Source organism: Drosophila albomicans, chromosome 3 (assembly GCF_009650485.2).
Source record: "Drosophila albomicans strain 15112-1751.03 chromosome 3, ASM965048v2, whole genome shotgun sequence".
Taxonomy (NCBI): Eukaryota; Metazoa; Arthropoda; class Insecta; order Diptera; family Drosophilidae; genus Drosophila; species Drosophila albomicans.
This window is the reverse complement of record NC_047629.2, coordinates 32687641-32712895: the sequence shown is the minus strand read 5'-3', so window position 1 is coordinate 32712895 and position 25255 is coordinate 32687641. Positions and strand designations below refer to the sequence as shown.

Here is a 25255-nt window from a genome sequence, read left to right as displayed (position 1 = left end):
ATTGCGGCTGCTTCAAAAGAAGTTTACGAGGTGAAAAGCTGATAAGCTTAACTTCAACATTATGTTATTTATATTTCTATCGAAAGGCAAAGTGCAGCAATAATCAATATAAGTTTCAAAAGAGCCTTAAACTGTTCACAAGGAAAATAAGTAGGAAACCTAAGAATACCCTCTACCAATTTTGAATAAAAGCAAAATAGTGCGGAATTATTTCTTAAATATACCAAGTTAACATACTACAATAAATACTGAATATATTATATTTGATATATTAATATAGTATATAGTATTGATATATTAATATAGTAAGCAACTAAGTTGGCATTTTACACGACTTGAATGTATAAATAAATTTTCAAATTCCCAGAATACATAATAAGCAGCTAAATTTATTTTTATTGATCATTTTTGTCGAATCTTAATTAACATCTGGCTTTAATAGCAGACCATTGCCTAATAATATCCAAATATAATCAAACATTTAGGCTATTCTTTTATTACACTTTGCTTGACTTTGAAACTAAGTTAAAGTTCTCAAATAAAGTTGTTAACTATTTATTATTGGTGTCTAATTTGCAAATTATAAACGCAGTGCAATTTGTGGCACTGACTCTTCTTTGTGTTTGCTTTTCCAGCCTTGGGCCTAGCCATTAATTATTTGATGGCCCATTGTGAAATCTAGCTAGGCGTTAACTAAGCGCTCCCCAATGTTACAACAAATCGAAGCCGAAACAAAAAGTGCGATCAAATCGATTCGTGAATTAAAGCGCGTAAATAACCGTTACGAATTAACCGCATAAACTTTTGCTTTTTAGTGAGATTGATTAGCAGCAAACACTTGTACTTTCAATTTGAGCCAGCGAAAGAAACCAAAAAGAGTGAGAGAGTGCGAGCGAGTGAGAGAAAGAAAGAGAGCGCACACAATTAGCAGGCGTATCTTAACAATAAAATAAAACAACAGCTGACGCTGAAGCTGAAGATCGGAAGCGAAGAAGACGAGAGACTGGTTCACGCAGCTCTGGAGCTCGGAGCTCACGTAGACACGACCCGTAAGTAGACTCCGAGACCGGACTGAGCTGGAGCTGAGCCGAAGCTGAAGTTAAAGCAGAAAGCGTTCAAGCGTTGTGACTTATGGCAATCCTATAAGTAGACTAAGAAGCGATGCGATCGCGTTTAGTACGTCGCGTTTGCTTCACGGAGTCGGAGTGGAATTCGTAGTTGAAATCGCAAGTCGCAAGTCGCAAGCTGAGCGCTATTTCAGAAAGTGTCGGTGTGACAGTGACAGTGGCAAATCAAATCTATGAATTACTCGTACATAAAATCAAAATAAATACTCATTGTGTGAAACAATAGAAAACGACAAACGAAGCGAGTCTCGTTAAATCAAGTGTTTAAACTTCAAAGGTGAGCGAATTGCATTGAAAATTTAGCTCGCTTTGACAGCGTGACTACTGCGAAAACTGACTGAGAAACTGTGAAAACTGTTTTGAGTGCAAACTGTTCAACTGCGAAACTAGTCAAGGCCTACAAAATGTGGCCTAAATAGGCGCAGCTAAATACCACAAACTAGTTAAAAGTGCAATGCAACCAACAAACGCAAAGTTGCAAGTGAGGCGTGAAGAAAAAGAGATAAAATATGTCCAGCGATTTTATAAATATTTATAGGCAAACAAACACAGTCCAGTGAGTGGACCACACCTAAACGCACATCTGTTGCAACCAAAACGCCGCTGCGCCAATAAAAGTCAACAACCAAAGCAGAGAAAAGACATCACAATCGTGAAGATAGTTTTTGAATGATGACGCAAAAATTTCATTGTTGTTTTTATTTTTTTTAAGAGCACAGATCAAACAGCAGCTGCTATTCTGTTGTGATTCGTTATCGAAGATTGGAGTTCAGGGAATGCCGGCAGCAGCCATTTCTAAGCATTTAGCTTAACGATGCTAATCAGCATAGAATATTCTGAATAGTCTGCTGTCTGCTCTCATATCTCAGGCAAATTGCTTGCAAACAACATTTCTGCTGTTGTTTTTTCTCTTTCGATTTTGCTGCCATTCGTGCGTAACAGCACCTTGAGTACTATAAAGAACAATAGCAACAGCAACTGAAAGGGGCAAATGAACGGGGAGAAGGACTGTAAATGAGTTGAGCACAACTTTAAAGATGGTCTCCATGGAACCTCGAAGTTTTCTGCTTTTATGTGTGGCATCGGATAATAATGATAGTTAAGTGTGTTGCATAACAAAAAGATTTCAAAAGTTGGCAAACTTTGCGAATTTCAAGATGAAATTTTCATAAATATCAGATTGAATAAATTCAGTGGAATTAAGTAATCATATTTGCTTTCTTAAGTGCGAATTAATTTACTAAATCAACATCATGATTATTGCAACACTGCATAAAGAAGAGATTTAAGTAGAATAGAAAACTTCACAAATGTTTGTCTGCTAAATTATAATAATACACATACCATAAAGAAGAGATAGACAAACATTTATTGATTAAGAGTTAGTAGACGAACAAGTTTTTAAGATTTGCGAATCTTTATTGTTAGACACAGTCACTGATATATTTTTAAATAGTTGACAGCACGCATAATTATTTTGTAGCTGCCGAAGATTAGAAAGTGTAATAAATAAACTAAAAAATTCATATAGTATAAAAGTTGACAAATTAAAAGTCAGGTCGTGGGACTTTCATTTTTGCCTACGCATTGTTTAGATGTCACAAATTTTTATTAGGGCGAATAAAATGTTTGAACTCGCTTCTGACAGCTTTAAGCTTGACTTGTATTTTTAGCTTTACTTAGCAATTCTTTGAAAATTGCACAGAGTTCTACTAACAACCCGACTTTCTGGTTCTGTCAATTAATCAGCAGAAGACATTTATGGCGCCTCAGTCAGACAATTCTCATTGGCAACGCGTCCAGTCAAGTTTCGGCCTGCTGGCGTCATGGTCAAAGTCAAAGCCAAATTAAGGCCAAGCGAGCAGACAGATATACAGACAGACATACAGACAGACAGATGGGCAAACAGCTTCATCAAGCACTTGAGGCAGAAGATGCTTGAGATGCTGCTGCTTGACATTTGGGTGTCTCTTTATTCCATCGTTTTTTCGTCTCCTTTTCTTTTTTTGGCGCAAGGATTATCACTCAAGTTCATTATGAGGCATGCCCCGATAAGGCTTATAAGTTTGTAATGTGTCTTGTGACTGGCTAGGAAAGAGAAGAGAAGGAGAGGGAGGGAAAGGGGATGGAGAAGGGGTGCCTCACTTAGTGACGTTGTCGTAGAGCTCAAGTGCTGGACGCGAGCAGCTGAAGGTCGCATTTTGTCAAGGCAAGGGCAAGGATATCAGCTAAGCCACACAGAGGGAAAGAGAGAGAGAGAGAGAGAGATGCTGTATACACACACACACACATACACACTCTGATTGTGCCATAAAAATTTCATCAAATTGTATGCGTGTGTGTGTGTGTGTGAGTTTGTGGCAAATGGCATTTAAATTACAAGCGCACAGAAGTTGCAGAAGTTGGAGCAGGCGCAGAGCTAAGCTGAGCAGTCACAAAAGGAGAGCTACTACAATGCCATAAGATTTTTTTGGTTGGTATTGGCAGCACGACGCGGCGTATAAGCAATCTCTATTGAGATATTGCTCATACGCAGCGTGCCACACAGCACAAAAGCACAAATCATGCTTTTGAAGTGAACAAAAAGTATGTATATATATATATTTTATATATATATATGTGTATTGAATGCTATTGTTAGCCACTTGAATTTTATTGGCTCGCGCAGTAAAAACTTTAACAATGCGCGTTGCTGTTTTTTTTTTTTGGAATTTCAGTTCGCATTTCAGCTGGAAATGAGATGAAACTCGCTTTAAAGCTGGCTTATCAACAAGGCGGCGGCTGCTGTTGCTGCTGATGCGTGTGTGTGTTTTGCTCTTTTAGGCCATGCTATTTGTATTAAGTTGGCAATTCGTTGGCCCCGGCAGGCAACATCATTTCATCGCCATAGATTTCTGTAAATTGTTCATTGTTGTTTGCCTTTCACTCGTCGCTCGTTCGGTTCGCTCGCTGCCCGAACTAAGTGCTGTCATTTTACCCCGAAATGCGTCGCTGCCTGCCTTATTGTGCCTTTTGGCCAATAAGTGTATGTATATGTTATTTCGTTCGTTTAGCCCCAAAAATACAATGTTCAACTGCTCTAATGCTCCAATGCTCCTCAGGGAGCCACTGCGTGTGTGTGTGTGTGTTGATTTTACTGTCTGTTTGATAGTCAACTTTGTGCAAGTTGTTTTGTGGTATTTGCCATCAGCATTTATCTATTGTACAATACAATAATTTATTTATTATTCATCGGCATTTTTTTTGTTTATATGATTTAGCCTTGGCTTTCGTTCAAATATTGACAACTCTACTCAATAACTTTTGCTGTGCTTGTCGTGTGCAAATAACAAACTCACAAAACTCACAGCTTCCTCTTAATCTCATGTTCTGAAATGCGTCTTTCATCGACTATAAGTTGCATATCGCCACAAATTAACACATTGGTTCAACATTTGCTCAATTCCCACTGAAATTAACAACATTTTCTTGTCTCTCTTCTCTCTTGTTTATATTCTTTTTTTGCGCTTTTATTGTCGTATTTATTATAATTGCAAAAGTTTTATTTGTTTGCATTTTCTTGAGCATAAAATTGCTTGCGGCAACTCATCTAAAATAAGTGGCAAGTGGCAAGTTGCACGAAACACCAACAACTACAATTACAACAACGAAAATGCTGCACATTCATTTATTTGCAAAATTACATTGAAAACTCTGTTGCCAGTTCTCAAACTGCTTTTCAAGTTGGCGCCCGCAAAGCGCTAAAACTTGTTCAAGTTTTTCGCATCGCTTTTCTAGCGAATTTTCCATTCCCTAACCTCAGGCTATATCGATAACATTTATGGGTTTTGCATTAGGTTTGCTGCGCTTTTCCTATTTTTATAAATTCAATAAAGAGCGAAAATTTCAAATTATCTATTCTGGCAAAGAAATCAGCAAATAAATATCATTTATTGTAGAGCAATAATACATCAGCATGAGGTGCAAATAAATGCTGTAAAAAGTGAAAACTACGCATTGAGGATTTTTAGTTTTTGGTTGATAAGCATTCAAAAATGAATTAGTTGTTGAAATTTAAATGAAAATTTAATGAATATTGACCATATAAAATAGTTGGCAATTTTAGCTATAAATTCTGCCTGCTTGAAATCCAAATGGACATTTTAAGGATTAAACTATAAGCTTCATAAATGAAATTAAATCTTTAAATTGGTGGTCTAATTCAATACTGTGTTTTCCTAAAAATATGCCGGTCATCCTTTGTATAAATTTAATGAACAATTTGAGTTAAAAAACATTTATTATATATGAAGCTGAAGAATCAACTCTATATGAAATTTGCCTATCAAAAACCAATTTTTGATAGAGCTACAATTATTTGACAGCAACAAATTCGATTTAAAATTACATTTTTATTTATAGATGCTGAAGCAAAAAATATATGGCAAATTTGTTTGTTTATAGAGAATTTTATGCTTCACAGAAAATTATTGACAGCCAAGCAGAAAACTTGAATGTAACTTAATGGAAATTTTTGTAAGCCTTAGTAAAAATTGAATAATACATTATGAAATAACTATTTGAAAGAGCATTAAATTAAAATTGTTGTAAACGTTTGTAAATAAACTCAATATAGAGCAAATTTAAATTTTGAAATAATTATTTGAAAGAGCCTTTGGGAAGAAATTAAAAAATCGAAAGCATTTAAAAGAGCATTTGCAGTGCGTTCGCATTGTGGAATTAGTTTTAGTCGCTGACTACTCAAATAATAATAAAAGTACAACTTTTCTCAACAAAGTACACACTTTGCAGCTCTAGAAAGGCAAAACTGAGAAAGCTGGGCGAGCGAAAATGTCAAGCTTACGGAAAACCACGGCGGCGTTGATAAGGCGCACCACTTACTCGGCGACGCGGGTGGTGGCACCGCCCACAGCCGCTGAGGGCGGGGTGGCGGCGGCGCTTCCGCATGATGGCGTCGGTGTGGCAACGGAAATTGAAAAATCAATTGCGTCTGGAGCATTGCAGCGACGACAGCAACAACAGCAGCAACAGCAACAACAACAATTGAAAAGGCAGCCAGATGCTGCAGCCAAAGTCAGGTAAATGAGAAGCTGCTGCTCAGCGCAGTCGTAAGCATATTGTAAGCTTCTACTTTTTGTTTGCAACTGCAGCACAGCAACTGCCACAACAGCAGCAACAACAACAACAACAACAACTACACCGACAACAGCATCAGTTGCTGCTGCTGCGTCTGCTGTGCGTCCGTATTCGGAGGTTCCCGGGCCGTATCCGTTGCCGTTGATTGGCAACTCGTGGCGATTTGCGCCACTAATTGGTTAGTTATACATTTCCATTAACAGCAAGCAAGAGGGATTCATCAACATTACTTCACTCTCTTGCAGGTACATACAAAATTAGTGACCTGGACAAGGTTATGCATGAGCTGCATGTCAACTATGGCAAAATGGCCAAAGTGGGCGGACTTATTGGACATCCGGATTTGCTGTTTGTATTCGATGGCGATGAAATACGCAATATATTCAAAAAGGAGGAGACCATGCCGCACAGGTAAGCACAGAGCACAGAGCACACAGAGGTGGGCGTGGCAGTAGCGACAGTGTCACAAAGGACAACGACAGCAATAGCGTAGCTTGTGACAGCAAACATTTGCCTGCCCATCGATGAATATTGCCATTGACGTGGCCCACACACTCTCACTCTCGCTAGCTGCATTTTAAATTTCCGCGCACTTTTTCAGCTGACAATTCAATTGGCTTTTCCGTTAAATTATTAATACGTTTTTATACCCAAGCCATAGGGTAGAAAGGTATTATGAATTCGTGCTGGCAAAAAAAGCATGTAACAGGCAGACAGAAGTATTTATATTCTTGACATATGCTTGATCTTGATCAACGTCAACATGCGAGATTATATAGCCATGTTCATCTGTCTAGATCTCAGAGACTATAAGAGATAAAATTATAATGTTGTAGAAGTTATTTAAGAAAGACTTTTGAATGGCCAATTACGCCTACTGGAATCAGGTTTTATCTTCTTTTGGTTAGCAATTTGGAATATATTGCACACCTTGGTATATTTTGAACGTAGACTACTTTATATATATAGATATACCAAATCTGCCTTTAGGTATATTTTAGTATTTGTGTGGTATACTATTTGGTATTCTTCGAATATAGTACTTAATCGATATACCAAATATGGCCTTCGAATTATTTTGGGGTATATTATTCGGTATATTTGGAATTTAGTTGTTTATTGATATACCAAATGTGACATTCGGTATATTTTTTGGTATATGTCTAATGAGTTGGCCAAATATGGCCTTCGGTATATTACTGCATTATTTAGTTTATTCAAAATGATGAGCGAGTATCTTACAGTCGAGCAAACTCGACATTTTTACTTGTTGTTGTTGCTATTATGCAGTTTGTGACACGAGTTTAAAGCCAAGGTTGGGCGAGTTCATTTATCACGATGAAGTGACAATTTTTTCGTTTTTTTTTAGTTGCATATTGAGCTATAAAATTCAATTTGCAGTCAAAAGAATAAATAAAAACAGCATTTGTTGAGTATTGAAAAAAAAACTTCTCAAAAAGATTTAAATTTACATTCTAGTGAAAATAAAGAGAGCACATTTCATAGAATTTGCATCAACTCGAAATTGTACTTTAAACTAATATTATGCTACTGTTCAAGCAATGCCAATTTCCTTGATTGTTTTCATTTCGATTGTGAGTTCTGGAGTTGTTTTCATTTCGATTGTATTTCTTGCTAAATTGCCACGACACTTGACCTTTTCGTAATAATAAACATATTTGCGGACAATAAAAGTTGTCAAGGAAATTTTGTATCAAGAAGATAATTGAGATTGAGAAGTGACAGTTGGGGCAAAGAGAAGCGAATCAAGGCAATTTATACGAGAGTATAAATAATATAGGGTAAGAAAGGACCTGCGCTATAAGGACGATTGCAATGTTGTAATAATCAGCTTAAATGAAATGCACATTAATTGACATGTGCAATTTATCGCATGGTTGCACTTAAACAGAAGCTCACACAGAGAGGAGAGAGAATAAGTGAGAGGGAGAGAGATAGACAGAGGGTGGAGTAGCAGGCATTAAATATGAGGAAGTGATGTGGAGCTGCTTGGTTGGTCTCGGGAATGTGTTTATTATTTATGCGCATATTGCATTAAATTCATAATTAAATTATTGACGAGTCGGTGTGCGAGTGTGCGTGGGTGTGTGTGAGTGTGCCATGTGGACGTGTGTGTGTGTGTGTGTGTGTGTGACGTCGGCAGTTGGCCAGAAGCGTGTGCGTAATTAGTTGGCCATGCCGAAAAGGATTCTCGTTGGTAATTATACAGTAATTAATGCTCCAATTACGTGCTCAATTAGAACCGTCTGCAAATGCCAAAATAAGCGCAAGCTTCAATTGTATTCAAGTTGAATTTGAAAACTTTCACTCTTGTCAGTTGTAGGCCTCAAAAACTTGAAACTCTTGAAATCCAAAAAAAAAAAAAACAAAAAAAAAACAAGCGAACCCATATCTTGCGTTTTGTATCTTATGAATATGAATTTATATCTGTCAGTTATCTGCGTGTGTTTTTTTCGTCAAATTTTTGCCTAAGCAGACACAGCAGACAGCAGCAAACGAAAGCGAATACTTCACATAACTCGATAAGCTTTCTTTTTTTCTATTTAACACATTGCTTGCTCTTGTTTATTTTATTTTTTTGCCTGTTCATGTGGCCATGAACCAATTTTGGCAAGTTACGTTAAGATTTGTGTACCAAACAAAATGTGAACACAACAAATACGATAATAATAACAATCAAATAGTCGAGACACATCTTAAAAGTGTCTGGCATTCAACGGTCAAAGAAAAATGTTTTGTTTTTATGCAGCGTCATCATTAACAAGTAAGAAAGTTACAGTTGAGTGTGCTCGACTGTGAGATACCCGCTACCCATTTTGAATAAAAGCAAAATATTGCGGTATTTTTTCAAAAATATACCAAAAATTCAAAAATACTAAAATATACCAAATGGTATTTTTGTTATATCGATATAGTACCACATTCAAAATATACCATAGACGGCATAATATACCAGATTGTCCGCCAAAGCAACTAAGACCCCTAGTAAGTAGGCGTTTTTGCTCATACAAAAGTATTTTTTTAATAACTTCCACAATTTTTATCTGATCGCAACCAAATTTTCAGGAATCATAACTACTATAGTAGTTATTATATATACCAAAATTCGCAACTCTAGCTTTAAAATTACGCTTGTTATTCGATTTTTTTGATTTGCGGGGGCGGAAGTGGGCGTGGCAAAAATTTGAAACAAACTTGATCTGCGTGCAAACATAACAAATGCTGTCGAAAAAAAATTATAGCTCTATCTTTTATAGGTCTCTGAGATCTAGGTGTTCATACGGACGGACGGACAGACACACAGACACACAGACACACAGACGGACAGACGGACAGACGGACATGGCTATATCGTCTCGGCTGTTGACGCTGATCAAGAATATATATACTTTATAGGGTCGGAGATGCCTCCTTCTACCTGTTACATACATTTCCTGCCGGCACAAAGTTATAATACCCTTCTACCCTATGGGTAGCGGGTATAAAAAGTTGACGACGCGAAGAATAGATAATAAATTGACATTAGCGCAAATGCGTAAATGTTAACAAATGTTTACCGGGCCCAAAAGATTGATGAATGCCTCACTCGCTAATTGATTGATCTACGCGCACGTGTGTGTTGGGGTCTAAGGAAATAACCAAGCTGAAGAGACGCGCTGACTGATTGACTAACTAACCGAGTGACTGACTGATGAAGATATTCGCCGAACAACCCAACCGACTGAGAGACAGACATACCAAGCATTCAACAAACACTTTGCGTGTGGGCTGCTTTTGCCCAAAACATTTCACTAACAACAAAAGAAACTAAGCAAAAGCAAAGCGTGCTCTGTAGATACACAAATCGAAGCTCAGTTTACACTGCAAGCATAAAATACACTGCTAAAAAGAGGAACTTAGATTGAGCTTTCCTTGCTTAGATGTTTAATAAATAACATACTATATTATCGTTTAAATATACTAAATTAATATAGCAAAAATGTACGCTTTAAGGTTCATTTATAATCATTGAATTCGTTTTGTGTAGAAGTTTGCTTACACAAGTTCTTTTTTGGAAATAGCTAAAAGACCTAAGACTATTTAAATCAAGTAAGAACCATTTAAAAAAACACAAAATATTACAATATCATTAAAATATACTGAATTAATATACCAACAAAATACTAAAATATACAATTGTAGACCAAAAGTACTGAAATATAAATTAACATACCAAGAAATACTCAAATATGCCAAAATCAAAAGAATACTAAAATATGTCAAAAAGAAACAAAACTGCAACCTAAGTCTACAGTTTCATTCATGAATTCAATTAATAAATAATAATAATATTCAAAAAATACTAAAATATACCAAAAAGAAACAGAAACAGCAATTAAAAAAGGTTCATTCATGAATTGAATTCATATTTTTAGAAAATAATTTGTATGACATTGCACTTTTATTTTAAACCAGCTTTAAATCGACTATAGATTAATATTCATTTGATGTCACATTCGCCTTGCTCGAGTGAATATACCTGTCTTGTCGAATTTAATGTGTTGAGCTCATAGCAACTACTAACCCAGCGTATTTTATGGCGCACATAACTTTCAAGCAACAACAAACAGCAAACAAACAAGCTGAAAGAGCTGTTTCGGTGTGTGCGTGCGTGTGTGGGAAAAATGCGCGAATAGCTTAAAGAAAATCACAAAATAAACTCAAGATTTAACGCGCAGTTAAGAGTATTTGTTGTCGTGACAATCTTGCTGCAGACAAGGCAGACATCATAGACACGTCTAGCTGATGCGGTGTCAACAATAGCCTGAGACTGGCCTAAAATTGCGAAAGATGTTGTTCAAGTTTGGTATATTAAAATGCCAAGCCGAATTCATGTCGATGCATAAAATGCAAATAATTGTAATAATTTACAACATTTATGGTATTTCATATGCAGCCGCGCAATGCGTTTGAAGTTTTGTGACCTCACATTTTTAATTGTGGGTCTTTTATTATTTTAAATAATTTATAACTTAAATTGAGAGCACTTAAGTTACAAATTAGATTAGCTTTGTAGCGCAACTTTCCATTAAAAAATGAATCTTTTTTAATTTATAATTCCTTCTTGTTGCAAATTCTAATGACGGGTTTTGTATCTGGGTTGATGTCAAAAACTTGTTTGCTTAGCAGCACGACAGACAAACTGCTTTAATTTGCATTTAATTTGCATTAAACATTGCCGGTCAGTGCAGCCTAACTGATTTTAACTATATACATATATAGAAAGCGATTAAAACAAAAAAATTTCGTCAACTTTTATTAGCAACTTTGCATAACAATGTTCAAATTATTCTAAGATAAAAATTAGCATAGCATGATAGTTGTTTTTAAGTGTTCAATGCTGTTCTAAAACATTTTCTGTTTACAAACTGAATTTGCAACTTGAAAATTTGTAGGCAAATTCACATTTAATAGTGATTTTTATAAAATTCTTTTTATCAACTTCATTCTAACGAAGCATAGAAAGAGATTAAATTAAGAAATGTTATACATTTTTAACATCAACTTAGCAAATCAATGTTGAAAATATTCTGAGCCAAACATGTTTACATAGAAATTGGTTTACAGCTTTACAACTTTTAATAATTTGGCATTTTTGAATAATCATTGCCGCAGAAACATTTCCATGGACTTGTTTTATCTAATGATAATCAGTGGAACATTTTATGTGCACGTGCTTAAGCAGAGATAAAAAGAGTTAATTTTCAATATTTTGAAAAATAAATGTTAGAATAATAGATTTTATTTTTATTAAAAATTTGTTGATACAACAAACATTTAAAAAACTTGTGATAACAATTTTATAGTAATCGATTGTAACAATCCCTGAAGCAGTTAGTATCTACATTAAAAATGCAAAGTTTGGCCTAAAATGTTATTTTTTGATAACAGTCTAGCCTGAGGCTAAAGACAGCAATATATATGCCTTAATTTGGACAAGAATAACGTAGATTTATGTGCAGTGAATGCTCCGTCCACCATTTTGTCGCACACTTGCGTGTGTGTGAATAGCTTTTGTAAATTGCACAGTTGCAAAGTAAACAGTGTCGCATGACTTTTATTTTCTGCCATTTAATTGAATATTGTTGCCTAGGGCAACGCACACAGTGATACACACGCGAAAAGTAAATAGACATAGAGAACAAGGAGACGGAATCGAGAGCGAAGAGAGAGAGGGAGAGAGAGAGAAAGAGATATGAGTGACCCCAGTCGTAAAACAAAATAAAACGTGGCTATTTATATGGCGGGACATGCGAGCGTGTGGTAATAATGCAAATAACGCGTGTATCTACAAGATACATGTGTGTATCTACAAGATACACGCGTCATTTTAGCATGTTTGCTGAAAATGTCTCTTTGATGTGCGACAGAGAGAGAGAGAGAGGAAGAGCGTGCGAGTGAGTTGGGTATCAGGTCTAAAATCAACTTTCCTGTGGGTGTCTCTTTGCAAAGTCCTTTGGCAGATTGCTCATACGCCGCATTGCGCCACTGTGCGACTTCTTCTTCTTTACAGACCCTCGATGCCATCGCTGCGACATTATAAGGGTGAACTGAGACGCGACTTCTTTGGCGATGTGGCAGGTCTAATTGGCGTGTAAGTATGAAACGGTTGCGTTGCATTTGACTTGAGCGTGAGTGAGTGAACTCATAAGTTTTGCGTGTTTTTGCTGTGTCTTCAATTAGGCACGGGCCCAAGTGGGAGGCATTCCGCCAGGAGGTGCAACACATTCTGCTGCAGCCGCAAACAGCCAAGAAGTATATACCGCCTCTCAATGACATTGCCAGCGAGTTTATGGTGCGGTAAGTTGGCCAACAACAGACGGAAAGGGGGCAGAGGGAGGCGAATTATGTAACCAACCAGCAGTCATCATCATCCTCATCATCTGCTGTATCATTATGTTCTTACAGCATAGACGAGATGCGCAATGAGAAGCAAGAGCTGCCCGACAACTTTCTGCATGAACTGTACAAATGGGCGCTTGAATGTAAGCCAAGTTTTTTTTTTTTTTTTTTTTTGCAAAATGGCCAAGTTGCATGGCTTATATACTATATATTTTCTTTTCATTTTTACCATTTCCTCTTTCTTTGCATAGCTGTCGGTCGCGTTTCACTGGACACACGTTTGGGCTGTTTGAAGCCAGAGGGCAGCGCGGAGGCGCAACAAATTATTGAGGCCATCAATACGTTCTTTTGGGCCGTCCCAGAGCTCGAGCTTCGAATGCCCCTTTGGCGTGTCTATCCCACAAAAGCCTATCGCAGCTTTATACGCGCTCTGGATCAATTCTCCGCGTATGTTTGTCCCTCACTTAAATCCCAGTGCTGATTTTGTTGATTGATTTATTGTCTTGCAGCATTTGCATGAAGAACATCAGCAAAACGATGGACAAAGCCGATGCGGACCAAGCGCAAGATGTCCACAAAAACGAGGCCGATATCTCCATTGTGGAGCGCATCGTGCGCAAAACTGGAAATCGCAAATTGGCTGCTATTTTGGCTCTCGATCTGTTCCTCGTAGGCGTCGATACGGTGAGTCAAGTGGAATGTAATTCTGAGAGCAATTTATAGACTAACATTAACTACTTAAATGTGTATGTGAACTCTTTAAGACATTGACCGAGATAGTTCAGCGTCGAAACTAGTAACAATATTTTAAATCATTTATTTAACAAACTCTTCTCTTTTTCATAGTATTTGTAAATATTTTTTTTTTTACAAGTTAAGTTATTGTTATTGTCTTTTGCTTACAAAGCTTGTTTGCGCTGTCTTAAACTTTTTCAACCTAAAATTCAATGCAACAATTTACATTTTTTATTTATCGAACTTCTCTTGTCAGCTTCTGCATTTGTAAAAGTTTCTTCTCTTTTCAAACAACATTATTCTGTTGTTAAAAATGCATTCTCAACAAATTATTCTTCGCTTTATTAGCTTGCATGAAAACCTAGTTAGGAGAACAATTGACTTTAGCTGCATTGTTAATCGTTTTTACAACTTAACTTTAACTACACTATTTTTCAATTATCTACATTCTATAAGTTCATACATTTGACCTTCAACTAGCGACAATCAATAATCCGCAATGAGTTTTCCCCAGAAAATTCCAACAATTCCTTTAATATCACGAAACGCGACTTAGTTTGCTATTTAGCAAATGAGCAGCTTTATCAGCAGTAGCTGAGCTATTATGACTGGCTGGCTGGCTCATTATGCTTCATGGCACAACGAAGCGTAAGCCAATTCATTATGTAATTAATGAGCAACTGACTGAAATACTGAGAGAACCGAGGGAAAGAGCAAATGTGTTGGATTCGCTTGTGCTGTTTATCAAAGATTAAACGCTGCTCTGTGCATACGCTTTATATTTGCAGACCTCAGTCGCAGCCTCTTCGACCATTTATCAGCTGGCCAAGAACCCCGAGAAGCAGCAGCGTTTATTCGAGGAGCTGAAACAGGCGTTTCCAACGAGCGATGCGCAAATCAATCAGCATGTCCTTGAGCAGATGCCGTATATGCGTGCGTGCGTCAAGGAAACACTGCGGTACGTGCAACAGCAACAACAACATGCAACCCACGCTTTTTTTTTTTTTTTTTTTTGATTGTAGCTTAATACTTTATATACTTTTGCAATGTATATTTTACAGCATGCGTCCGGTTGTCATTGCGAATGGGCGTAGTCTGCAGTCGGATGCCGTTATTAACGGCTATCATGTGCCAAAGGGCGTAAGTGGGCGTGGCTGTTGCACGCAAACTATAGTCAACAATTTAATGCATTCGCTTTTTGCAGACGCACGTCATCTTCCCACATCTGGTGGTCTCCAATGATCCCACATACTTTCCCGAACCCAAGCGTTTTATACCCGAGCGTTGGCTTAAACAGAGCGCAGGTAAGTTCAGAGAGATAGAGAGAATTAAAGAGAAAGTAGATTCTAGTTTCTATGTCCACTTTAGTTGAGGGCTGCCCACATGCTGGCCAGAAGATACATCCGTTTGTCAGCCTGCCCTTTGGCTACGGGCGTCGCATGTGCGTGGGACGACGATTTGCTGAAATCGAACTGCACACGCTGCTGGCCAAGGTAAGTGATAGATAGATAGATAGAGAGCGTGCAGCTAATTTAATTTAATGTAATTGCAGATCTTTCGCAAATACAAAGTCTCTTACGACTCGGAGGAATTCGTTTACCGCGTCAACTCAACGTACATACCGAAATCGCCGCTAAACTTTAAGCTAACGCCGAGGGAGGAATAAAAGGAGCAAAAGCCACATTCATTGTGTGACAACGCGGCGGCTGTGTGATATTTTTAGCTTTCTGTGTCTGTTTGCTTCTCGTTATGCATGTTTTGTGTCGTGGTTTTCACTTTTCTCGTGTTTCTCTTTTTTTCTAATTAAGCAAATGGGCTTGAGATACAAATGTATCTGAGCTGTATCTCAGCTGCAGCTGACCGCGTGTCGTACAACTGAACAAGACACAACTACAACTTGTACATATGTAACATGTAATCATTTTAGTCATCAGCTTAGTTTAGTTTTGTACTCTAACCAAAAGTCGTAGCCAATAAAACAGCCAAAAAGTATGCAACGCATTTTGCGCTTATCATTAATCAAATTGCGCGTGGGGAACGCAATGGAAACGGGAACGAAAGTGAGGGGAACTTTGAATGGAAATGGAAATGGGAATGGAAATGAAAATGGACATGTTTGACAACGATTATTCATTGTGATTATGTCCAATGGTATGAAGGCTAAAGATAATAAAGCTTCTTTTTTGTATCTTTAAGATTAATTGCAACTCTCTGCTTTGCTCTCATTGAGATGCAGCGTCCGACAAACTAAATTAAGTTCAAGGGCAGCATGAATGTCGTCGGCATTGTGAGCGATAAGATATGAATATAAATATATATGAAGGCTGTCACTCAATTGCGGGTGGAACGTTTGCGAAAGTTACGCAGTAGACAGACTGCAGTTATGCAAAGGGCTTAAAGAAGAAGCGAATTTTTACGATTTATTTAACAAAGACTGCAATGAATACGAATTTTGTTCAAAGAGAATAACAAGTAGCTTTAATACCGAGCAAACAAAGTCTAAGATTGGGTGCTAAGACTTAAAGACTTGAACAAAGAAACTCACATTCCCAAGGGCATAAGCATAAAGGAAAGTATGAGACAAGGAAACTTCAGAAAAGAAACCCTTATCAAAAAATATATAAAATTCACTAAAAAGAAACCCAAAAACATTCACGAAAGTATAACAGCTAAATGTTGCTCCTTCAAAGAGCATAAAGCTGCCTGAAAGGAACATAATTCTCAGCTTGGTTGGTCAATTGTCGCAAACGGCAAATTTGCTGGCAGATTATTTGTAGGGAGCGGGTGGGTCGGTCAAAAAAGATTCATAAATTATTCATGGCGCTACTCACTATTTAGCGGAATCATTCAATTGATATTCGTTGCTGCGCGAGAAGCATTCCTGAACGCCGGCATCGAGCCAAAGGCGTTTCATGGCGGCCAGCAGCTCCTCTGAGAAGGGTTCGGTGTCATGCATTCGCTGGCACACATCGAATACCATTTTTGCATCGCTCTACAAGAGAATGATGATAATATATATATAATTTGATAAGAGTTGTAGTTGGGTTAGTTGACTTACCTCCCGTTCGTTATTGCTATACTGAATACTAAGATTTGGCATGGCTCGCAGTATGGCAACTAATGATTGTATTGTGTTGCTGTAGACAACCGGTCGATATTGTTTAAAGTCCTCCGCAGTGAACCCGCTCTCGTGAATGATTTTCATTTGTTTGACTATTGTGCTTTTGCCCGATTCACCGGCGCCTGCAAAACAGAAACAGAAAGAGAAAGAAACCAAAACACATTGAGTTAGAGAGAATTCAAAATATGCTTGCAACTGCAACTGCAACTGAAACTGAAACTGCTTAAGGCAACAGCAACACACACAGAAGATGCAAAGTGCAAAAAAATACAGAAGGCGTCTGATTATGTGCAGTGACGCAAGACGCACACACAAACCCAAAGGGGGGAGGGTTATAAATATTTATACACAGAGATTACAAGTGCATAGTTCGTCGTCGTCGTCGTCGAGCTAAATGTGTGCGCTTTGTATTATACAAGTAGAGCTTAATGGCCTTTAGCACACACAAACAGACACAACGACGACATCAGCAGCATTATCATTATTATCATGATTATGATCATGATGAGCATTGAGCAATCATCTTATGCTCCTCGCTTGGACTTGGCCCTTGAGCCATTCCACATTCACAGTGTTCACAAAAACAAAGGATTAATTGTTAAGCCAACGTTTTGGTCAACTTTGCTGCTCTCTAACACAAAAAAAAAAAAAAAAAAACACTAGCAGAATAAACAGAAAACGTTGACCAAATACATCCATCAAGCACTTTCGTTAGCCTGGCTTATGCACCCTTCCATCCCCTTTCTTTTCCCTCCTCTTTGAGTGGCAATTTCATGTCTGCATTTTACGTCTAATTTTAGCTGCATGAGCTTGCAGTTTTTCCCCCCATCATAGGCACCTTTCATAGTTTTTCCCGATAATTGAGTGGGGCTTTTTTGTTGCCTGCACTTGTTGAAAATCTGCGCAGCAAAATTGTTTTTCAAGCGCACATTTACATTATCCTTGATTAGGAGCTTGTGTTGAGCTTTAGCGCAGCTTTAAACAGTATCTATTTCCGACTCTAATTGGAAGAAGTTCCCCGAAACACACTTTGTGCAATTAAGGTGCAGTAAAACTACGAGGAATGTTGTTGTATATATGTAGTATGTATAATATTTACATTTCTAGGTAAATTGAATGATTCTGACTCTGCCCTTGTGTGTTACAATTCCCTCCCACGGCACACAAAGTAATAAAATTAATGACAACACAAAAATTAATCTCATATCAATCCACAACACACATACAACACACATACACACAGAAAACAACCAAGTCCGAGAGCTAGAGAAGAGTGTGCTCGACTTTGAGATACTGGTGGAGAATCTGAAAGCGATTTAAGTGATTCTAAATTTGTATAATCGCATTCGTTTTTTTTATGATTTCAGAATTCTATTACAAACTTTATTAATGGGAGACTAATCTTTGCCAATTTCGGGGTCCGTAGTTTGAATAGTTTAAAAGAATGAGGGCGGACAGACAGACAGACGGATAGCCGGATATGCAATATCCTCTTTGCTGTTTTCATTGATCTTTTTATGCGCTCATAGACTGAGAGATGCTTTGATGCTTTCTTTGATCTGCTACACATATTTGTGGATTATAATACCCTGTTGTTTTATGTGTACCGGGTATAATAGCACTGGAAAAAAAGCCCCAATGGGAAAGTTTGCCATCTCCCGCCCCTTCTATTTATGACAGTCAAAGAACATTTTGTTGGAATGCGCTTTGGGCCCCATTAAGTTCAATCTATATTTAGAGCATATATGAAAGGGTCGCTCACTTAACTTAACGTGTTGCGCCTCGTTTACATGTCCATAAATTAACAATGTCTGCCCTTCCATGAAATTGTTTGGCTTTTTTCTTTTTTGTTACTCCGTGTGAGAAAAAAAGCAAAACACAGACAACAAAAAGTAAGAGAGTTCAACGTGCTCGGAATGTAATTACTGAGAGAATATTTGATTATAAATAATAAGTGTAGAGAAAAAAGAGAGTGCACAGCGAGTGAAAGAAAGAAAAAAGCCTTTTAATCAAACAATCAAATCGCAGTGAGTTGAGGAAATTGGAACAGTTCGACAAGATGTGTATGTGCTTGGATCGAAGGCGTTGACGGCGTTGTTTATGGCTGACGGCACGTGAAATTAATGAGTTGTTTGTGTAGAATTGAAGGCGAGTGCTTAAATTTAATGCCTACGTAAATTGCATAAATAGTCGAAGCGAGAAGGCAACATTTCCAACGAAAGAGAGAGAGGGAGAGAGAAAGTCCACTTGCAAGGAGAGCGACGAACGACGAGTAAAAGTTTAGTTTTTGATTATTATTATGAGTTTTGCCTTTCTCCGCTCATCTTTTTTTGTTCTGCGTGTGTTTCACTCTCAAAACTTATTTTAAATAAACATTTTTTCCAGCGCAAGCACATACACACACACTCATCAGAATTTAACACACATACACACTCTGAAAAACTGTCAGAAATTAAATCTTTTGCCCCGTTCCGAAAAGCCTGACGCTGATATTTGCGAGAGGAAATTAAATGAAATACGAAAAATGTAAACATCAGCAACAGCAACAGCAGCAGCGCCAAAAATGCAGGCACCTCCAAATGAAATTATGGGGGGAAATGAAACACACACACACACACAAAGACACACACTCATAAACACTCGCTCCCACACATATTCATACACTTCCATGCAGCTGCAGAGTGTGAAGTCTTCAAATTATGAATATTACTCATTTAACTGGGAATATTGACACCATTAAAAGCTAAAATGGTAAAGGTAACTTTGCAATTCGACTGAGCTGATGCCCTGTGCAGAAAGCAGATAAATGGGTAGGGACGACTTATAGACACTTCAATACAAATATTACTTCCAAATCTAAAATTCAACTTTATTAAACTCCATTCTGCCTTAGTCTTTGAGATAATTCGGTATAATTTATCTTTATGCAATCTATACATATGATTTTTAATAAAAATATAATTTTCAAAAAGTGTAAAAGAAAATAAAATTGTATTCTACTTTTGAGTTTGATGAGCTTTCTCATAAAAATTGAAAATATTTAATAATAATTTAAAACTAACTTTATGTAATTGCTTACTTTTGTAATCATTGTTGATTATTGTTTGTTTTGCAATTTAGAAACACAAATATTTCTAGATTCATTTCCGATAATGTAAATAAATTATAAAATTAAATAAAAGTATAAAGCTAAATTTGTTTACAGGAATTCGCAGTATTCATCACATAAATTAAAAAGTTTATAATGGAGAACGAATGTAATGTCATAGCATTGAAATTCACATTAGGACTATCAGCTAGAAATCTAATCTAACACAATTATAAGGCTTCTAGTAGCTAATTAAGTGCACTCTCAAAATAAAACATTTAAAGATGCAATGAAAATTCAAAGTTCCTAATAAGTTGCCGTAGTAATTCAAATTCATTACTCAGCAGTAATAATCAAGTATTTTCATATTATAACATATTATTCTTTTATTCTAGAAGCTATGTGATCAACATAAATACATTTCTCGTATCTAAAACGAATATACAACATTGTTTCAGCTTAAATTCTACATCTTTGCTGAAACTTTTAATAGTTGACTTTTATATTTAACATAAGTTACAAAAGAAGAGACAGCATTTAGTGTTGTTTCAAAAGTTTGACTTGAAACTAGACAAATCCAATAGACAGAACTACTTTATTATAATGTTTATTTGCATATCGACCTTCCAAACTTTCTGTGTGTCACCAAACTATAAACAAGTCATGAAAGTCTCTCAAGGTTTGTCGCAACTTTGTTGTTCTATCTTCGAGTGCAATCCGAATATTCAATAATAGACAAATGACAGCACTAATAGAAAGCAGAAGAAAGCCAATAGATTTTCGAGGTAAGTAGCTAAAGTAATATATTATTACCATAATGCTCGCAGTTGGTAATGGAATTGCAGTTTGCCCTTAACTATTACCGGTGCACATCATAAACATACATATAGTACGTATATATGTATAAATATAGTGAACGAAAGGGTAGAAAGAGTCTCGACACCCACCCGTTGATTGACCTTGAACTTTTGCCAGCGTAGTCTGAGTCTGAATACATTCATTGGCCATGTATTTGTACACTCGTATGTATATGAATGAATGTTATTGTGATTATTAAATTTATGGCATTTACATACAGCAGCGAAAGCCCAACCAAAAATTTGATGTGCTGCTGGCGATGCAAAGCAGACTCCCCCAAAATAAAAGAGAAAAGAATCACCAGCCAGCACAAATGAGTTTTATTTTTATTATTTGTAAGCTTTTTTGTTGGTTAGATTACTCATACGTCGAGTCAGCATTAGGAGACAGGCTTTTGACAGCTCGTTAATGCCACTTGGCCCCGGCGCTAAGTATGCTATGGTAATTACACCGCCACCGCCACCGCCACCACGATGAGGACACGATATTAATGGGTATTAACTGGGTATTAAACAAGGAGAGAGTCCTTCCCTCCGGTTTTCTGTTCTGTCCCTACTACTACTCGACTGACGACTCACCCAGTAGGAGCAGCTTTATCTCCTTGGCCGCCTGTATGCCATCCTCTTTGAGATTACGCTCGATCAGGCGACTCCGGGCGGCTGCGGCTCGCTCCTCGGCAGACTGTGCGCAGCCCATGGTGCGTATTGCCTCGACGCAAAACGTTTTGAAGGTCGTTTGATATCGGCCAACTGAATGGCCGAATACGTGCGGGGGCAGAAGTTCAACCAAAATTAACGTAACAACAAATCAAATTTGCTGCTCCAAAACTTTGTCTTTTGACGTATTCGTTTCGTTGCGTCGTCTTGGCTTTTATTTTTGGCTCTTTTACTTTTGTTTAGTTTTTCTTTATCTTTTTTGTTTACAATTTAGTTGTTGTACACTTTATGCTATAACACTGCCGGATAAGAGAGAGAGAGCGAGAGATTTGTACACTTGTCAGCAAATGACATAACCGTAAAACAATTGAATTTATGCGCATTTGTTGACAAACAGCAACCAGATCCAGTGCGATGATTTTGCCAGGACAACACAATCGTTGCCCACGCGGATGCTGCACGAAATGAACGAAGGAAATCCCGAACAGAAACCCCAAAACGAATCATTCGCGCTTCGTGCGCTTTTTGCCCCTTCTTCTTCCACCAAACCAACAGCTGCTTGGCTGAGAGCGTGAGAACGGGAGAGAGAGAAAGAGAGCGTGGGTTTGGGGTTCCGCTCTCGCGAGAGCGTAAATTGAAAGTTTTCGTATGGAAAGCTTTGCTCTGTGCTTTTTGACTCCTAGCCCAAAAGTGAAAGAATGAATAGCGAGAAAAAGTTGTAATAGAAAATAATACAATTAGCGCATATACAAGATTTTGGGCTTGATTGAGGAAAAGAGCGCGCCATGGGAAAGGTGTGAAGTTGCCAGAGGGATGGGCTGATTGGGGGTTGTGTACATCATATTATTCTCTGTGTGTGCTTGCAACTAGAGCCTTGATAGACACACACACACACACATACACATTCATGCATACGCACACGCACATGCATGTATAGACAACACGCATACGCAGCGTGTGACAAAACAAAAAGAAGTACAACACAAAAAAAAAAAAAAAAAGAAAATGAAGCGAAGTGAAATAGAAAACAAAAAAATCAATAAGATATACAAGCAGAACCACATTGAATGTTCTATTTCACAGTCGATTAATGCATATCGAATATGCGCCTACAATATATATACGTTTAACGTATAGATAAATATATACGTAAATATGTATATGTAGGTATGTACATGTATGGTATATATTCGATATGCGTTTATTAGCACTCATAAATAATATTGGCATTCAAATGAATAGCCGTGGCATTATTTGCAATTGCCATTGGACAGGCCAAGAGTTTTTATATTCTGGCTAACGTTGCTGCTGTTGGTCTTACAAGTGGCCATAAACACATTCACACACACTCGCACACAAATGCACACAGGGGAAGAGCGAAAGAGAGGGAGAGCAGGGAAGTGAGAGGGAGAGAGATAGAGAGAGTGAGAGGGGGTTGCTTATTCTGACGCAAAGCAAACAGCAATCGCAATCGAAATCGAAATCGCACTCGTACTCGCACTTCGTTGTTGTTCTTTTAGTTGTTATTTTTCGACGTTTCAACGTTTTTCCAATTTTATTTTGTTAATGCGAAAAACTGTGAATTTTCTTCGCTTTTGTTCGTTCGTTGTTTATTGTTGTTGCACGCTTTCCAGCAGCGTTAAGCACAATAACATGATTCATACGCTTCAATATGAATTTTCGGAAAATGCTTTGCTACAAACAATTTTTTGCTTAATTTTCCACTTTTTCAATTTCATCGCAATTATCAAGCAAATTATCGAGCACTTGTCGCGCCTCTTCGCCTGATTTCTGGACTGTTTGTCAACGTGCGCGCACTCAAATACTCAATTGTTTTTATTTTTGATTTTCAAAAATGATTTTTTGTTGTATTTTTTGTGCAATTCATGTTGTTTTTTTTTTGTGTGTTGAAATTTTTTACGTTGTAGGCGCACGATTTGTATAATTTTTGCATTAGGCTAGAAGCTTTTTCTAGCTGCCTTTTTGTCGATTCAGATTGTGTTTCGGGAAATTCGCGTGCGTTGTGAATTTGTTAGACGACGATTCGCTTTGCTCTTAAACTAACCAACTGACTGAGTTGGCTGGAGCTCAACTGGACTCTCGCTGGACTGGCAAACTGACAGCCTGGAGCCGCCCTAAACTGCCTCAATCTCTCACTCTCACTCACTCTCCATTTCCCACTCCTCATACTCTCACACTCGCACTCTCCACACTCGCCTGAAGTCGCAGGCAAAGCATAATACACACACATTACTGAATGGCCGCCAAAGCTTTACAAACGAGTGGAGAGAGAGAGAGAGCGAGAGAAATAACGAGCGAACGCATGCGCCTTAACGAAAAGCTTGTGGGTGTCCAACAAGCTGGAATGTTCGAAAACAAAAAAGCACAAAAGCTGCGAGAGCGCGCTGCAATTGGTCCAGTTAAAGCAGCGAGATGAAGTCAACGAGTAGCTCGAAGTAACGAGTGTGACAATAGCAAGGACAAACCAAAGTAACGAGTTGCCCACGCCACACAGAGAGCAAGAGAGAGAAAGAGAGAGAAAGAGAGCGAGGGGACAAACAAGTGTTTTTAAGGCAGTTCTAAATAGCTTTGCTATTTAAACACGAGTCCCTCACTCCATTCAGCTACAACTAAGCCAAAACGCATTAGTCTAAGTCATGTCCAAAGCCAAATCCAAAGCCAAAGCCATAGCCAGGCAACGAGACCCGTCACGCTGACCTTTTTGCCAAATGACGAGAGCGTTGACAAGTTGAAAATACGGGTCGCATGCTGGACAGAACGAAGCGGAAAGCAACTTGACTGCCATCACCATCACCATCATCATCATCTCTGCTGCTGCTGTCGCCGTCGACGCCGCCGGCGGATTCCATAAAAAAGCGAAATGGAGGCCAATTGATGGAACTGCTTTGATAGGAGCGAGATAGTGTTCAGTTGTCGTCATTGTATTGCCGCTTGTTTGATTGAATGCTCAGCTGGACAACAGAACAGAGCAGAGCAGCAGCAGCAGTTAATTGACCGAAAGCTTTCTGGCTCTCAACGAGGCGTCAACTCTCAATTAGAGGCATATCGCTCTCGAGTTTTGTCTTGCCCAAAATCAATGCACAGGTTTCGATTCCAAATCATCGAACAATGAGCACACAGAGCACGGAACAACAACAATGCTTAGGAGCAATTAATCTTATTGCAGAGCTCATAAAAAGCCAAGTGCCGTCAAGCAATCAAAGCTGCAATCGATTACATTAGCGAAATGCTCAACATACGTTCGACTTCATTATGAAAAACGACTTTTGCATCGTTTGCGAGTCGAGTAAATGGCAATTTATTACTTGTTATTCAAGGGTTTTTCATATGGAAATCAATCAAGCTCAGCTGGTGAAAGTCTGTGTATTATCTTAAGAAGAGTTGAGAATCGAATAATAGGTTCAAGAATAAATAACAAGTAAAAATGCAATGACATAAGAGAAGATACTAAATTGCATTACAGATTTAAAATATAAATAATACATTAATTCTATTGAATGAATAATCATTAAATAAAATGTGATCTATACCAATAGAATATTTATTTAAATTTCTATTATAAACATTTTATAGAAATTTTATTAATTAATTCTTATATCCATATATTGGC

General features: G+C 37.7%; 2 protein-coding genes and 1 long non-coding RNA gene across 9 annotated transcripts in view; 2 read left to right on the top strand and 1 right to left on the bottom strand.

Annotated features, from left to right (window-relative positions):
- Positions 1–25255, bottom strand: part of LOC117567629 (G protein alpha o subunit) — a 37575-nt gene that overhangs the window by 5678 nt on the left and 6642 nt on the right. For 2 of the 3 annotated variants that reach the window (XM_034247723.2, XM_034247724.2), the window contains exons 3-4: positions 16960–17144; positions 16733–16893 (exon numbers count right to left, since the gene is read on the bottom strand). In XM_034247723.2, coding sequence (XP_034103614.1) covers positions 16733–16893; positions 16960–17144 — 346 coding nt within the window. Of the gene's footprint in view, positions 1–16732; positions 16894–16959; positions 17145–21546; positions 21924–23545; positions 23676–25255 lie in introns of those variants that run through there. The other variant, XM_034247726.2, reaches the window with a different exon arrangement.
- Positions 1175–15905, top strand: LOC117567628 (probable cytochrome P450 49a1). 3 transcript variants are annotated; one of them, XM_034247721.2, is made up of 14 exons: positions 1175–1404; positions 5919–6205; positions 6278–6441; positions 6509–6674; positions 12838–12918; positions 13008–13124; positions 13233–13309; positions 13418–13613; positions 13676–13850; positions 14690–14859; positions 14963–15041; positions 15106–15205; positions 15270–15394; positions 15454–15905. In XM_034247721.2, the coding sequence occupies exons 2-14, from the start codon at positions 5958–5960 to the stop codon at positions 15565–15567; spliced, it is 1812 nt and encodes a 603-aa protein (XP_034103612.1). In that variant the 5' UTR covers positions 1175–1404; positions 5919–5957; the 3' UTR covers positions 15568–15905. The 3 variants fall into 3 exon arrangements, with proteins under 3 accessions (XP_034103612.1, XP_034103613.1, XP_051860950.1); XM_034247722.2 differs by having other exon boundaries at positions 5905–6205; XM_052004990.1 differs by lacking the exons at positions 1175–1404; positions 5919–6205; positions 6278–6441; positions 6509–6674 and adding an exon at positions 12658–12721.
- LOC127565616 (uncharacterized) lies at positions 20518–21269 on the top strand. 3 transcript variants are annotated; one of them, XR_007954951.1, is made up of 3 exons: positions 20518–20895; positions 20956–21136; positions 21192–21269. It is a non-coding gene; the product is annotated as an uncharacterized LOC127565616 (long non-coding RNA). The 3 variants fall into 3 exon arrangements; XR_007954950.1 differs by having other exon boundaries at positions 20523–20895; positions 20956–21132; positions 21189–21269; XR_007954949.1 differs by having other exon boundaries at positions 20525–20895; positions 21189–21269.